The sequence below is a fragment of the Aquarana catesbeiana genome, linkage group LG09 (genome assembly GCF_042186555.1).
Source record: "Aquarana catesbeiana isolate 2022-GZ linkage group LG09, ASM4218655v1, whole genome shotgun sequence".
In the NCBI taxonomy this organism is placed as follows: Eukaryota; Metazoa; Chordata; class Amphibia; order Anura; family Ranidae; genus Aquarana; species Aquarana catesbeiana.
The window spans coordinates 97,366,211-97,383,705 of NC_133332.1; the positions used below are offsets into that span (position 1 = coordinate 97,366,211).

Below are 17,495 nucleotides of genomic sequence, written 5' to 3' on the forward strand. Positions count from 1 at the left end.
TCCATGGCATATTCTGCAGAAAGGGCACTATGGGCTCAACGGACCTGTCTTTGTCTTCTTGGTGGCTGCGGGATACTACTTGTGCTAGCCTCCGCACCAGCTTGCACTGCACTTTTGGGACTCGCCACATCACCAAGTGATACTGCAGTGCTGGATATACGACCAGGGTGTACTAGGCCGCTGGTGCTTGTCAGTTCACCAGAAGGATGAGCGACACTAGTACTGGCCTCTAAATTTACAGGTACAACTAGTGCGACTCACAGGCAAAAAGAGCACCTGATTGTCAGAGCCTGCTTCAATTGCTACCAAAAATAGGGATCAGGCCTGACTCTGCAAACGCTGCAGTTATGTGTGTTGTGTTTTGTAAGTGACAGTGATCGATTGATACTGCACTTGGGTGGGCTGGGCTGGACAGAGGGGCTAATCGCAGGTGCTAGCAGGTATATGGGCTAACGCTCCATTTTTGGGAACCCTAAACTACTGGAGATGCTAGTATAGATCTGATCAGATCAAATATATTGATCCGTTCAGACACTATACTAGTAAGGGAGGTGTATGGCGTGTGCGTGGGTGTTAGCACTACTAGCACTAATCTGATGCTGCCTGGGAATGACGCTGACCCTAACTGACACCAAAACCTAACCGATGTCACTCGCTGGGTGATCAGGGGGTTAAACCTTTATTGTGTAATATACGGCGGGTAACCTGACGCTATAAAAAAACTAAAAATCTAACTAAAATCTAACCAGCGTCACCCGTGACACTAATACGGTGATCACTGGTGACAGGGGGTGAAAGGGTTAAGGGTTAGGGGGCAATCCAAGGGTTAAAAAACTTTTATTAGGTAATATATGGGGTTACCCTGATGCTATAAAAACCCGATCAGAATATAGATCTGTACACTATATTAGTGACAATAGTGACGGGCTAAAAGGGTTAACGGGGAGGGGGGGCGATCAAGGGGTTAAACCTTTATTAGGGGGGTTTAGGGGGGTACCCTAAAGCTACCTGGGCCTACTACTAACTGCCCTAATGCTGATTAGAGTCACAAGTGACACCAATGCAGTGATCAGTGAAAAGTCTGAAAACTGCACTTGGTGACACAGTGACAGGGAGTGAAGGGGTTAACTGGTGGGGCGAAAGGGGACTGATCCGGGGGGAAAAATGTGTGCCTATGTGTACTGGTGTTAGTGTTGTGTTTGTGCAACTCACAGTTAGATGTCCTCTCTCCTCTCTCTGGAACCGAAAAGGATTCCAGGAGGAGAGATGACATCAGTTCCTCTGCCCATGTTTACACTTACAGGCAGGGGAAGCATTTCATTCGCCAGAACCAATCAGCAGGTCCATGCCAGAAATCATTGGCCTGGAACTGAAGACTGATCGGTTATAGAACGAATGCAATAGTCGCGGCCCCCTGCCTGCGTGCGTGTGTGTGTGCTGTACGGGGTTTCGCGCAGTGGTGCCATTCTACCGACGTATATCAGCGTGAGCCGGTCGGGAACCGGTTAATGTGTGTTGAAGCCGAAGCAACTGTAAATGAGCCCTTATAGATCTTGTTCCTTCCCCAGCCTGTGACTACCAAAATACCACATTATGCCTACTAGATGGAGCTGATGCTCAAGGGAAATAAACATTCAACACAAGGAGCTGATTATTTGGGATGGTTGTGCCAATTCTTGTGCCAATTCTTGAGGCTTTAATGCTTTGATTTTTTTTTTTATAGACCCCATAACCTAAACTCTTTATTCCGCTCCCAAATAATTAAGGTATAGGTTGTGTCAATACTTAACCTCTAACATGTACCCTGCCCCTAACTGTAGCACCCGACGTTCAACCTGCCCCCCTAACCCTTAAACTTAAACTTAAAGTGTAACTAAAGGCATCAATACCTAAATTAGTTCCAATGGTCAAACGCTGGCATCTTCTTCCAGATCATCGGCCATTTCATTAGCTGGTACAGGCTGATGTCTATCCCATGTATGTGCAGGGTTCGTTGTTACTGGCACTGTACCAGAAATGGAGACATTTCATGCCTCTTCTGCAATAAGGAGCCTGCCTGTTGACAAAAAAAAAAATGCCTTTAGTTCCACTTTAAGGTGTATTGTGCATTTGGATAAGGGAGGGAAGGATATAGCCATCTTTGTGCCTACTGGGGAGAATCAATCCTGGTCACTGGGGCTGCAAGTAAAGGAAAAAAAACATTGAGTTGACACAGAACAGGAAGAGAGGGGAACTGCCAGACAACTGTCTGAGAGGATGTTTCGCACTTTTGAGAAGTTTCCTCTCACTTCCGGTTATGTCTACAGCACAGGAAGCTAGGAGAAAACTCTCAAAAGGACAGATTGGGAGAAAAACTCTATCCAACATGAGAAAGTTTGGCCTTAACCCCCTAATATCAAATGCTAACCTAGCATAACTCCTAAACCAATGTTTCTCCACCTTTTAAATTTTGCGTGGTTAGTAAGGCCTGAAGTGGTGATGTCACCCTTAGGTTTTAATTGCCCATCCTTTTATCGGCACTCCCTCCTTTCCCCTGCAGCCATGCTGGCTGACACAGAAAAAAAAAAATATCCATATATACTATCTTAGTGTTTCTCAACCTTTTTTCAGTCAAGGCACACTTTAAAAGTATCCACAATCTTGAGGATATCCCATTCTAAAATATAAACAACAAAGCGAATAGTTTTACACAACACAGCAGCATCTACACACAGAACACCTAACATTAGAGGTCAGTTATTTTTACAAAGCAAATATACCTTTGCACACTCGTACTGACTAGTATTGCAGCCTTTCTCTTCTCCCTCACACATGACCTCAGTGCTGATGGCGAGGGGGCAATTAAGGACACCATGTAGGCACCCGACATGCTTCTTGCCAACCAATCACGCCAGTAATACTGCACAATAAACCCTATGGATCTGTGTAGCAAAAAAAAAAAAAAAAAAATGCAGGCTTGATCCACCCAGTGGTTTACTGACAATTTTTGGCCAATTTTTAGGCATATCGAAGGTTGACAAAGGCTGTCCTAAACTAAGTTCCAACACTAAGAGGGCTGATTATTATAGAGAGTGGATACCAATGTCAGCTTTCTATTAAACAGCACACCATGGCCTGCCTTTCACTTTTTTTTCATAAAATGCTGGTTGTAGCGTCACATGTCCATTTAAAGCAGCAGATAGAACTGTGATTAGAGCAGAGAGGTCTCCATACTGCAGCTCAGGGTCAGATTTGCTTGCCTTCAAAAGTGGTGCATTCATAGAATGACCACTGTGCTAATTTTGTCAGGAACAGAATGAGTAACATCACAGTAGGTTGTTCAGCATTTGAGAGAATTTTGAGCCTCCGGCATGAAACAATTGTTAGGTCTTAAGGACAGAGACGTAGAGCAAGTGGCTGCCTGAATCCCCATTGACATGTATTTGATAAAATCCATCAGCTGAAAACCATTAGGATTTCATAGTTGGGGGCACTACTCCTCCAACTAACACCAATTATGGGACACCATTCCTCTCACTGACAACATCAATAGGGAACTATTCCTCCCTCTGAATCCAATGATGGGACACCATTTCTCTCATGGACAACATCAATGGGGAACTATTCCACCCTCTAAAACCAATGATGGGACACCATCACTCTCACTAACAGCATCAATAAGGCACTATTCCTCCCATTTAGACTAGTGATTGGGGCATTTTTTGCTTCCAATGACCACAGTCCGACCTACTAAAAAACTTGAAGGACAGTTAACTGCTTAAAAAGTTTGGAGACCCCTGGATTAGAGGAAATGACCCATCAAGTGACTGGTAGGTCAGGTAACAGGGCTCACTTTTTTGACTTTTTTTTTTCTTTCAATCAGTCCATCCAGTTCAAGCAATAAAAGGGAAGAATAAAAATATACAATCCTATATCCACAGTTGATCCAGAGGAAGGCAAAAAAAACACAGCAAAGCATGATCCACTTGCATCAGAGTCCCAAAGCAAGCATTGCATAATGCACATTTGTAAAGTATATGGCTGTGGTTTATAAATGTGTGATTTTCTTTTGCCTTTGTTCTCTACAATCACCTTGTCCTGTGCCAGTAGCAGCCTTGCTGCATCCTCACCCATCTACACTGAAAGAGTGTGGTGGCTGGTGGTATTTTTTTTTGGGGGGGTGACAAACAATGCACCCACAGCCACCCCCCTTCCCGGGCATCTTCTCCCTATTCTTCCCTCATTCGTCTCCTCCCTCCTCCTCTTAGGCGACCAATTGGATCGCCACTCCTTTCGGCCAATCGGGTGACGGGTCTCATGACCCACTTCCTGATTGGCCGGGAGGAGAATCAGTGTGACAATAGCGAATATTCATTCGCTATTGTCACACACTGCACCCCGTGTGCACCCTTTTTTGAAGCCTATTAGAGCCTCTGGCTCTAATCTCCTGCTTCAAAAAAAAAAATCACCCTAATGGAATCCATGCGCCCCACAGGTAGATTAGGGGGCTGGACGCATGGAAAGCGGAGTGGCCACTGGTGGGAACACTTGTGGACAAGAATATTGTAGCAAGAATGAGATTCCAAAGTGGGAGTAGAGCCAGGAACCTGCCACAGGACTTCCCAAGAAATAGAAGAAGCCAGTGGGTACCCGTAAGACTACACATCTGGCATAACACTTCTGAGTGTGCTGAGCCTTTGAAATGCAAAAACCCATAAACCAATTGTATAAACATGCCATAATTAGAAAGTCACATATGCCTTGTTAAGTTACCCGCTTCACAGTAAAATGTACCTAGTAATAGTGGGAAATATTGGTATCCAACTGGGAGTAGGAGACAGGGTCATCTTAATGGTGACTATTGCTGGTAAAAAGTGGTGCATTCACAGAATGACCACTGTGCTTATTTTGTACCAGCAGTAATGTCAGGAACAGAATGAGTAATATCACAGTAGGTTGTTCAGCTTTTGAGACAAGTCTGAGCCTCCGGCATGAAACAATTGTTAGATCTTAAGGACAGACACTTACAGCAAGTGTCTGCCCGAATCCCCATTGACATGTATTTTACAAAATCCATCAGCTGGAAACCATTAAGGTTTCATACAGGTGGATTTGCAGATTCTATATTTTTCATCCTGAACCCTACCCTCTCCATTGAGTGAATATATATATATATATATATATATATATATATATATATATATATATATATATATTCAAACACACACACACAAGCACTGTATATATTTAGCATCGCACCATAACAAATCCCTGCAAAATGGTCCTTAATTTGAGCTCCTCTGCTCCCCGGGGCGTGGGTAATAACACAGTTAGAGGTCCTGAGTTAATCGCCGAGACAGAAGAGTGATGGATGTGTAATGACAGAGCCCTGCGTGCGGAATGAGCGCAGTTTGAGCTTGTGTGCTTGTTAAACCCGATGTGTGCATTGTGTACACTTGAAAAATCCTCTTTTTTTTTTTTTTTATAGAGGCCTATTCACAAAGAGCAACACAATCACAATATATTTAACAAAAAGAAAAGGAAAAAGAGATTTTAACAAGTTTATAAAAGATTGGTATGAGTGTTGATGAAGTAATGGCAAAAAAAAAAAAAATTAAAAATAGCATGCAGAAAGGTAAAGGGTAACCTTGGTAAGTATTATACTGAAAGAATAGATGATGCTCGGTACAGGCTTCTAGCAGAGCTAGTAAGTCAATCAACTGTAAATTAATTTGAACATGCTTAGAATGAACATCTGTTTATACTCAGACCACAATGTTGAATTAAAAAAAAGTGCACTTGATGAACCACTTGGGACTTTATTTGCCCTCCTCTATGTTTCTATAGCAAGGAACAGACAACATAAAACAAACAATTTTGCTATTTTGAAACTCCTCCTTGTTTTCTGCATTGAAAACCGTGGATTTGGATAGATTTTAAGTGGACCTATACCCTAAATTGACTTATTTTTTGCCCTGCCTCCTCACCCCTCCCTTACTCATTTGGTAAGGTTTTTTTTTTTTTTTTTTTTTTTTTTTAATTTAATAGATTTTTGTGCTGCATTGCAGCACTTCTACGTTTCTTGCCTAGGCGCACCCTCCAGTATTCTGTACATATCACTTTGGAGCCCAGCAGAGCCCAGTGCCACATTTATACACACGCCCAGGTTTCCCACGCATGTGCAAAGGCACAAGACGTACACAATATGTAACGCATTCATTGTTCTGCCCCTCTGCCCCCCACTCCCTTCATTTGCTAACAGTTCTCAACTGTCAAAATTAAAGATGACTTTCTGACAAAGTGTTTATACTGCAAGAATACAGGATAGAGATACACAGTAACAATGTTACTATGTATTTACTATGTTTCATTCATCTGCTGATGAAAGATGAGCTTTGATCTACCTGAAATTAAAGTGATTGTAAAGTTTCGTTTTTGTTTTTTTTTCTATTAAAATACCAATCATCAGGAGGGAGCGTCTCGGACATCGCTGGATAGAGATGGGGCTCAGGTAAGTATTAGGGGGGCTGCTGCACACAGAAGGATTTGTAAGTTAATGCATTAACATAAAAAACCTTCTGCCTTTACAACCACTTTAAGACTCTGTTTCCACTACTGCGAGTTGTTGTGCGACTTGACACATGAAGTTGCATGACAAGTCAGTATTTCAATGTTCCCCGTTCTAATTGGCACGACTCCAAAAAAAGGTTTTTGCACTACTTTTTTACGACTTCGGTGCGAATTGTTCTCACATGGTTCTCACCGGTCGCATGACATTGAATCAAAAATCGCATTGCAAAGTTGCACTGTAAATGACGCGACTTTGGGGTCGCAATAGTGGAAACCTAGCCTAAGGCTCCATTCACACTTGTGCGACTGCACCAACTTTGGAGTGCAACTTTGACCCAACTTTGGATGGGTGCAACTTGGATACAACTTTGGCCTTGACCAGTGATAATGGACAACTGTTGCGCATTGTATAACATTCAGGTATGACTTTCATGCAACTATTGAGGGTTACATTGAAGTCTGTAGCCCTCAAGTTGCATGAAAGTCAGACAAAAATAGTCCAGCAACTTTCTTTCAAAGTTTTCCGCAACTTTTAGGGCTGGTTCACACCACAAAAACGCACTTCAGATCCGTTCCAGATGCATTTCTGCATGCACGTTTTTAACATGTTTTTGATGCGTTTCCGCATGCATTCCAGATGCTTTTTTTCTCTTTTCCTGTATTTTTTCACTGTACTGGGGTCTAGTGCATCTTGTATGTGTTTTTGCTGCGTTCCAGTGCATTCAGGTATGTTTTTTATGTGTTTTACTGCATTCCAGTACAGTCTGGAAATAGAACACCCTGGAACTGACCGCATTAGTGTGAACCATGCTATTGGAAACCATACAACCTACTTTTCGATGCAGGAAAAAAAACACACTGGAATGCATGCAGTGTGAACTAACCCTAAGTCATGCATATAGGAATGGGTATTATTGGAGAACATGGTGAACGACTTGTCATGCAACTCTGATGTCCAAAGTATTAACTCTTCGTTTACCTTAATCAACCCAAATTTACTCCTCTTTCCCTTTCTCTTTTTTATTTTCCTGCTGATTTTTTTTTTTTTTGTTTTCTTTCTATTTCTCTAACTGTGTAATGTTTAAACTTTTTTTTTATTATTCATTGATATATATATATATATATATATATATATATATTTTTTTTTTTTTGGTGTTGCATTTTAAAAAAAAAGCAAAATTGAAAAAAAAAATGTATTCATAAAAAACTGTGCAATGCCTTGTAACAGAACCATAATTTTGGTTTAATTGTAAAAAGAACGAATGCTAGAATAAAATGTATACTATTTATCCACAGTAACAATGAACAAAGTAGAAAAGGTGTTTTTTTGTTTTTTTGTTTTTTTTATTTATTTATTAAACTGTCTTTGTTTATGGATTGCATAAAAGCCTTGTTTGTCTAGTCTAAAAAAAAAAACAACCCAGTGTATTACTTTGATATCTTATATGTGTTTCCTTGTAAAACAACCCATTCAGTTTAAAATAGAAATGTAAGGCAAAATGTTTGTTTATAATTGTATGATTATATTCGTATTTGTTTTCATAAGTGATCACATGACCTCTATTCTTAGCTACAAAAGGGACTTGTAGGGGTGGTGGAGACCCATTGTGATGATCAGGGGCATGGATAGCAGCAGCAGCTGGAATGGCATTCAGAGTCATTTATCACTACTTTGGACCCATTCATGTAACCAGTTTCCTATCCGTATACATACAATCTCATCAACTCCAACACACCTTATTTTATAAAATAATGGTTTATGAAGTTCATTATCAAATGCTTTAGCAAGATCTAGATGAGGCATCACTACGTTGCGGACCACAGTCCGAATCCAGACCTAGTCACTGTCCCATCCGGACCGCCATTTAGGAGCAAGTTCTTCATCCTCAGCCACTGCCACCGCTTTGATTATCACAGCAGAGAGTGGGAAGCATGACAGTTCTGGACACAGAGCGGGACCAGTGTTAATTTTGACATCAAATCACGATTTAGTTTTAGTCATAGTCTTGACTAAAATTCCTTTTTAGTTTTAGTCGTATTTTAGTCATCTGAATTGTTTTAGTCGACTAAAATCGAATGGTTTTCGTTAAATTGTAATGCATTATTTAAAGGGTAACTCCACTTTCGTGGGTAAAAAAATAGCAAATAAAAAAATATATATAGTATATACAATTGTGACACAAGTCATATTGTAATTGAATGTTATTAAAAATTACCTTTCATTTTTAATCTGCAGCTCTGTAATTTTCTATAAAATGCAATGCAATATGGCTACCTGGAAGTGTTCTGTACACAAATGGTGTATTGAACACCCCCCCATAAATAATTTCCTGCTTGTATGTTTGGCTCACTGATTTTCCCAGAATTCTGCACTAAGATACAAGTCAGATTTAAGGCATCCTCTGCTACAAAAATATCATTTTTGGTGAGATACTTCCAATAGGAAATAATGTTTAAAGGAATGCAGACTCTGCAGTTTTCTCATTAGAGCCCTGCAGGTGCAGCAGCTGATTTATAATTGTGAAACCACTCTCATTAGATATACTTTCCACATAGGACACAGACAAACACACAGGGATTTCTGCAGAGTAACAAAAGGTAGCAATCTGCAACAAAGTTTGTTAAAATCCCTGCAATGTACACAGATAACCCAGAGGGGGATTTATTTTTTTACCCTTTAAACATTTCTCATTATAATAAATATAAATTTTAATCATACCTGTAATAATAAAAAAAACTTTAAAATATTAAAAAAAAACTGTAAACTGCACATATTACCTGAATATATTACCAACATTAAATATTAAATTTGATGTCAAATTTCAATTTAGTTTTAGTTATAGTCTTGCGACTAAAATTCCATTTTCGTTTTAGTCCTATTTTACTCAACTAAAATATGTTAATTAGGTCAAAGTAAATATTTCTGTTGACTACATTAACACTGAGGGGGAGGCACACTTGCTTTGGATGGAGGGTGGGAGCTTTAGGAGTTAACTTTTCAAATGAACTAACAAAAAATTGTTTGCTAGGATGAAGGGTGATCCTAGCAATCAATCACCCGCTAGTTCATTTGAAAGGTTAACTCCAGCAGCTTCCGCCCTCCATCCAAATCAGCTGTGGATCCTGCTCTCTGCTTTGTGTTCCCAAGTAAGGTACGAGAGTGAAGAGGCACAGTTGCAGGGGGCTTCAATGTGAATGAGGGTGCAGAGCTTTGGGGGGCTGTATTGTGAATGGTGGTGCAGAGCTGTGGAGGCTGTATTGTGAATGGGGTTGCAGGGCTGTGGGGGGGCTGTGTTGGGAATGGGGGTGCATAGCTTTGAGGGGCTGTATTGTGAACAGAGGGGCAGAGCTGCAGGGGCTGTTTTGTAAATAGGGGGCCAGAGCTGCCGGGGGCTGCAATGTGAATGGGAGGCAGAGCTGTGGGAGGCTATAATGTGGATAGGGTGAAAAGCTGTGGGGGGCTGCAATGTTAATGGAGGGACAGAGCTGTGGGGGGCTGCAATGTGAATAGTGTGGCAGTGGTGTAGGGGGCTGTGATGTGATGGGGGGCAGGGGACACCACCAAGGGGGCTTCTGTGAAAGGGGGGCAGGGGACACCACCAAGGGGGATGCTGTGAAGGGGGGGCAGAGGACACAACTGGGGTGGGGGGGTGATATGATGGGGGCAGAAGACACTACGGGGAGGGGGTGATGTAAAAAGGGACAGAGGACACTACTGGGTGGGGGTGATGTGAAGGGGGGCAGAGAACACTTCTGTGGGGAGGGGGTGACGTGAAAGGGGGGCAGAGGACACTACTGGGAGGGGGTGTTGTGAAGGGGGCAGAGGACACTACTGGGAGGGGGTGATATGAAGGGGGGCAGAGGACACTTCTGTGGGGGGGAGGGTGATGTGAAAGGGGGGGAGAACACTACTGGGAGGGGGTTATCTGAAGGTAGCAGAGAACACTTCTGTTGGGGGGAGGGTAATGTGAAAGGGGGGCAGAGGACACTTCTGTGGGGGGGAGTGTGATGTGAAAGGAGGGCAGAGGACACTACTGGGAGGGGGTTATGTGAAGGGGCAGAGGAAACTACTATGGGGGAGAGGGTGATGTAAAAGGGGGGGGGGGCAGAGGACACTACTATGGCGGATAGAGTGATGTGAAAGGGGGGCAGAGGACAGTGATATAAGAATGGGGCTGTTATATAGAGGAGGGGGGGCTATGATGTGAAGGATCTGAGTCATCAAACAAACATGCAATTTATTTGCAAAATTTTTAATTCAATACCCCGGATCTAGATAAACTACGTCCACTGGACTTCCACCATCCAATTTGTTATTCTTGATTAGAAAAATATATTTTTGTCCTGTAGCTGCATTTTTCTACGTGTTTGGTGCCATTATATTGTAGTATCAGAGGGCGTTTGTAAAAGTAGCAAGCTGATGTAAAAGCTCAACAAAATAAAAAATGCCAAACACCGTTCCAAGTTTTCAGGGAAAGTAAACACTGCTTATCTCTTCACAATAGTACGCCGTGTATCGGATTTTACAACAAGAGCAAAGACACGTTCAGTGTTTGTTATGTGCTTAAAATGTCTTTATGGCCAGATCCTCCAGCGATGGTCTGGAGCCAGATTGTGTACTTTGATGGCGTGCCATTAACCATTCACCAGCTCTTACCATGCAGCCCCCAGGAATGGGGAGTAGAGAGGTATACAGGGCTCTTAAAATCTGCTCTGCCATGAATTCACCTGTCTCGTCTCTGCCCCCCCATTCACAGCATTCAAATATATCTAGGATACATAGTTTTACACTACAGCCTTTTTTTTGGGTTACATTTTGTCCTCCTAGAAAGGCACATAAACATGCTTTCAGGGTATTTCCACACACATTTCTTTTGGAATAAGACAGAAGAATAAATCCATAAAAAATTATATTTTTGATTCTGCCACTGCGGCACCATCAGCATCTTGAAATAGGTAGGGAGGCTGGCTGTGATAAATAAGGTTAAAATTTATTTTCATTTGCCATTGTTTTTTAAGCACTGGAAAACAGTTTTGACAAGCAAAGGGTGAATATTCTTGGTAGAGGAGGCAACTGCCTTCACTGAGACTCTTTCAAGTGGTTGTAAACCCTTCCAATTACCCAGTGAAATGACTGGCCTCACAGAGATTAAAGTGATTGTAAAGTCTTGTGTTTTTTGTTTTTTTTTTAAATAACAAACATGTTATACTTACCTGCTCTGTGCAGTGGATTTGCACAGAGCAGCCCAGATCCTCCTCCGTTGGCATCCCTGTTCTCTGCTCCTGGCCCCTCCCTCCTGTCGAGTTCCCCCACAGTAAGCAGCTTGCTATGGGAGTCACATCTCCCTGTGTCCATTCAGACACGGAGTTGCAGTTCGGCCCCGTCCCTCTCTCTCCTGATTGGCTAACTGTCTTTCATTGACAGCCGCAGGAGCCAATGGCTCTGCTTCTGTGCCTCAGCCAATCAGGAGAGTCCTGGATGGCCCAGGGACTCGTGGACATCGCTGGACAGAGATGGGGCTGAGGTAAGTATCTGGGGAGGCTTCTACACATAGAAGGCTTTTTTTTTAATCTTGATGCATAGAAGGCATTAAGATAAAAAAAAACCTTCTGCCTTTACAAGTCCTTGAAACAAATCCTCCTACATAAGTTGTACCTGTCTATCCTCCTACATAAGTCGTAACTGTCTGTTTGCAGTCTTCTCTTTTCTACATCCATTCAAAGTGCAGAATTTATAAAGTTTGTCTGAGCATTCAGAAAAAAAGGGGCTGGAGAGCTAAAATGACACACTGAAGAGGCAGCAGACGGAAATTACATTTAGTGCTTTGGATTGAGAAAAGTACACACTCTAGAGGGATATGCTTTGTTCCTATTTCATGTCTGAGGTTTACAACCACTTTAAGGGTTCTTTCAGATAGGCGGTAAGCTTTCCACCAGAAAGGATAACAGCTGCTTGACAAGTGTTCGGGAGGCACTTTTGCTGCCTCCAGATGTCTGCTTTAATGTTTTTATAGTTTTTTTTTTTTAACTTTTGTTTTTTTTATTTGCCGAGCTGCAATTTTGCATTGTGTGATCGTGCCGCAACTGCAAGCCAAGCATTTATCTCATGGTTGTGCCCCATTGATCTCCATGGATGAAATTGACAGACTGTCAAACTCTGCAGCCTGAATTAAAAATACTGTGGCCGCGTAGCAAATCATTGCAGCTGCGGTATGTGTAGAGCCCTGTCAGGCTGTAATTTCAGAATTCAAGTGGGAGGCTGAGGGGTATAAATACAGTTAGGTGTCTTTCATACAAATAGGGGAGACAGAGAACGTTGCTCTGCAGAGAGACACCGTGTGGTGGCAGCTTTTTTGACATATCATTCTGCTGGCTGCAGCCAGCGTAAGACTAGAAATTGCTGTGTAAACTATCTGTAAAAAAAAAAAAAAAATGCCACATTTGTCGCTGCCTACCCTAAGAGACAGCAAAAACAAAGTTGTTGTCAAGACGCTCTACATATTAAATGCATATAGGTGCTGCACACAAAAGAAAGGGCTAAGTACATATGACCAGGGCAACTTTTTCGTCAGTCAATAGGTGCTGGAGGTTGACCAGTACAGTGTGGTGTGACTTGTCTAGTAGTGGATCTATCAGTTGACAATAACATGGCTGTATGTATATGAATTGATAAGCATGTGCTACATTGGCACATGAGCCAACGACAACTGTGGCAGTGCCAGTCCTTGATTTGGTAGAATCAGGGACAGTTTTCTCTATAGCCAACATAAACTGTGGTCTAGGAGGGCAAAGCTGTTGTGCAACAATCAACTTTCTGCACATCTTGCTGCTGGCTGCCAGTGCAATATATTTTATATAAAATAGGTTTTATTTTGACTTTGTGACCAACAGTGCCCTCTAGCCAGGTCTTTATTGTTGCGGTTTTGTTCTTTGGTGGCAAAGAATACTTTACACCCTAGATCTGCACACCTAGAACCTAGCTTTGTGTCGTTGAACCCATTTATTTTCTGGTTGTGCGAGTATGGATCCTATTCTGCCTCTGCAAGCTTGGTTTTGGTTGTGTCAACATGGTTCTGATTCTGCGTGCATCAGTACAGCAGTGATACTTTCATTTAAATAATTATTCATTTAAATTCTTTGTTCTTGTAAGTGCGACTCTGGATAGTCGTAGACCTGTGGCCAAAAGATCTGACCACACTAAATCATTCTGGAGAGTTCCCTTTACATGTATTACAGCCAAGTGTTTATACCTAGTCAATGGTTTGGTATACCTCCCATGTATACATTGAATAAGGGCGATGAGGAGGGTGACAACAGATTGTTGTCCCTGGGGACAGTTTATCTCAAAAGTGTGTATCTGTGGATTATAGTAAAGGTTTATGATTGAGATGAGGGAATACTGCCATCCAGTGGTTAGTGTTAGTAGCATAGCCAACTTAAAAGCAAACTAGAGACATTTTTTAGGGAGTGCTTTTTTTCTGTGGCTTTTGTACTGATTACAATACAATACTGTTAAACTTTCACATTTTTACTTTGCTTGCTGCACCATATTTTCCCTGTTGTATTTTATTAAATTTGTTATACTTTCACATTTTTACTTGCTTAGTTATGTTTTCAGAACTGTATTTTAATCACATTTTTAGATTTCTTATGTGACATTTTACTACAGTCATTTAGTCTCCTTGACAACTTTAGGAAGATTAAAGCCCAGCTCTGGGAAATCTAATAATTCTCCATTGCAGTGGGGCTGCACCTGCTTGTTTTGTCTAGGGGGAAGGAGAAGCAATTTTACTTGCCTGATACTCCACTGTCCCGGCAGGAGGCACTCCCCCCATGCATCGGAAAAGGACTGTCCCTCAAGTGTCATCACATCCAGTGCAGGGTTACTGACCCTCCGTTGGTTCTGATGATGTCAGGACCTTAGACCGCTGGATCATGGGGAAGGAGATGTTGTGGGGACTGGTCTAACAGCATGGAGGATTGGGTCAACAGATCTTCATTCCTTCCTCACCTAAACAAGCATTTAACCCTTGCTGTGCAGGAATAGAACCACTCAAGGAATCATTTTAAAGTTCTCCAGAGTTGGCCTTTAGGGAGGCTAATTTTTATATTCTGTCAGATTCATATGAACTGAATTCATAGAGAGTAAATAAGGCACATTTATTGTGAAGCACTACTAAAAGTGCAAATATAGCTACTAAAATGTAATACAGTATATACCTAAAAAATATACACAACAATAAGGAGACAAGTACCTCCTGTTATAGAGGATAACTCCCCTGAAGGCTGTCAAAGGAGATTGTTTCTACTGGCTGTCACAAGTGGACATGTTAAACTGGTATTTTTGGGGCCTACTTGCATACCTCCCAACTTTTTGAGATGGGAAGCAGAGACACCTATTGGCAAGAGTATGTAGGCATAGGCCACACCTCCTTAAAGGTGAATTATACAAACAAAATGATTAGTTAAACCTTTTGCTTTTTTTACCACTATTATTCCTTTATACTGGCTTATGAAATTTACAAATGCAGCCATTTAGAAATTGGATGAAAGGTTTAACACTGGGAAACACTTGTTGAAAGATAAATAGTGTATTTTATATACATGAGGGATGAATGAGGAGGAAAGAGGGACAGGGGGACTTTGTTCCAACTCGGGGACAGTCCCTCGAAATCTGGGACAGTTGGGAGCTAAAGTATGTCTACTTGTGCAGCTAGGGTTTTTCCAGAGGTTGCTTGGGTTCTTTAAGTAGTGAGCAGTAGTAGATTGACCTCCTAACTTATAGTACCTAGATTCCAGGGCCATTGCTTAACAGAGCCAGAGGCATGGGACCAGTACAAAACCATTGACACCAATTATTTTTATAGCATTCTACAGGGTTACGCTCCCACTGACCTCAATGCAGCATAGCATTTTTCTGACCATCAGTTTAAAAGGGCATTTTTTCAATGACTACCAGTGTAAGAAGGACCTTTTCCCACTAGTACTCCAGGCAGATATAAAAGATATACATTACAAAACAACACAATCTGGGCTGGCTGCTGTCTGCTCGACAAACCACTGTTATATATCGTGTTTGCTTCATTACTGTATATAGTACTATATTGCCTTATACTGACTGTTGTCATGACACCTGTCTTGAACAAATGCTTTCCTAAACCCCTTATATATAAATACTATACATATAGCACATTCACAGCTAACTGTTCATGCTAACATACTGTGAGAAGTAGATATAATTTTTAGTAGTTCCCTAGCACTTGTAAAATTATTTCTTTTGGGTAGAAAGGTTTTGAAAGACTTATGTAGCTGGTGAGAGGACTATATGCAATGTCATAGAAAGATTCTGTAAAAAGTGATTTTTAAATGTATGAATATGCCAAACTTTTGTGCTAAACCAACTATTGTGCTTTTTTGCAGGTTCTAAACCTGACCATGGAAAGGCTGGCTATTTGTTTGCTGATAATAACCACATCTGCAAAGGCCATGATGTGCCCTAAGAGATGTTCATGCCAGAATGTCTCTCCATCCTACACTATCCTTTGTACCAAGACCGGCCTTCTATTTGTGCCCCCCACCATAGACAGGAGGACAGCAGAGCTTCGACTCATGGACAATTTCATAACCACTCTTAGAAGGAAAGATTTTGCTAACATGACGGACCTTATTCACTTAACACTCTCACGAAACACCATTAGTCAGGTCATGCCTTATGCATTCTTTGACCTAAAAGGGCTCCATGCCTTGCATTTGGACAGCAACAGGTTAACCTTTGTCAACGAGGAACATTTTAAAGGTTTACTCAACCTCAGACATTTGATCTTGAGTAACAATCAGATCCATTACATAGCTCCGGGTTCATTTGATGACTTTATTGACACCTTGGAAGATCTGGACTTGTCCTACAACAATCTTGTTGAAATTCCATGGGAGACTGTTGGGAGGTTATCCAGTGTTAATACAGTTGGTCTTGATCATAATCTAATTGAATATGTTCCAGAGGGAATCTTCTCCAATCTCCATAAACTGGCCAGATTGGATATGACCTCTAACAAACTAAAAAAAATCCCACCAGACCCATTATTTTCTAGGATTCCAGTTTATGCCAAATCAAAAGGATCTCCCTTAACATCATTGGTGCTCAGCTTTGGTGGAAATCCTCTACATTGTAACTGTGAACTGATGTGGCTTCGGCGTCTTACCAGAGAGGATGACCTGGAAACATGCGCCTCACCCCCGGAGCTAATGGGTAAATATTTCTGGTCGATAAAGGAAGAGGAATTTATTTGTGAACCTCCTATGATAACTCACCGAACTTCCAAGCTAGAAATCATGGAGGGAAAAAGTGTCTCATTAAAATGCAAAGCAGTAGGTGACCCTGATCCATACGTAAGATGGATCTCTCCTGACGGGAAACTAGTCTCTAATACCACTAGGACTATGTCATTTGACAATGGAACTCTGGATATATTCACCACCAGGTTCACAGATAGGGGAAATTTTACCTGCATTGCATCCAATGCCGCAGGGGAATCAACTGCAAATGTGGAGCTAGTAGTCAACCAATTCCCCAACCTTGCAAACAGTACCAGCTTTGAGAAGGAAACCGAGTCAGGGCTTTCTGATATCCTGACGCCTGCCAAGTCTAGCATTCCATCCAATGAAACTAAATCTCTGCACGATAGGAAGGTTGTGGTTGCAGAGTTGACCTCATCCTCGGCACTCATCCAATGGCCTCCCCAGAGTCACATCCCAGGGATAAGGATGTACCAGATTCAGTACAACAGCTCATTAGATGACATCCTCATTTACAGGTAATTCTGCTCAGCTAAGAGCGAAATACAAATGGCTAGAAAAGAACTCTGAAGCACCGCAGGCAGATGTGTTAATGACTACAGTATCATTTTAATGGTTAAAATTAGAGACTTGTTAGTCAGAACAAACCG

At 41.7% G+C, this 17,495-nt stretch overlaps 1 protein-coding gene across 8 annotated transcripts in view; it reads left to right on the forward strand.

The window, feature by feature from the left end:
• The window catches only part of LOC141107939 (leucine-rich repeat and fibronectin type III domain-containing protein 1-like protein), a 920,596-nt gene that overhangs the window by 780,153 nt on the left and 122,948 nt on the right, over positions 1–17,495 (forward strand). For all 8 annotated transcript variants that reach the window (XM_073599024.1, XM_073599022.1, XM_073599019.1 and 5 more), the window contains one exon: positions 15,970–17,363. In XM_073599024.1, the coding sequence (XP_073455125.1) occupies positions 15,985–17,363 (1,379 nt within the window). In that variant the 5' untranslated portion in view covers positions 15,970–15,984. The remainder of the gene's footprint in view (positions 1–15,969; positions 17,364–17,495) is intronic.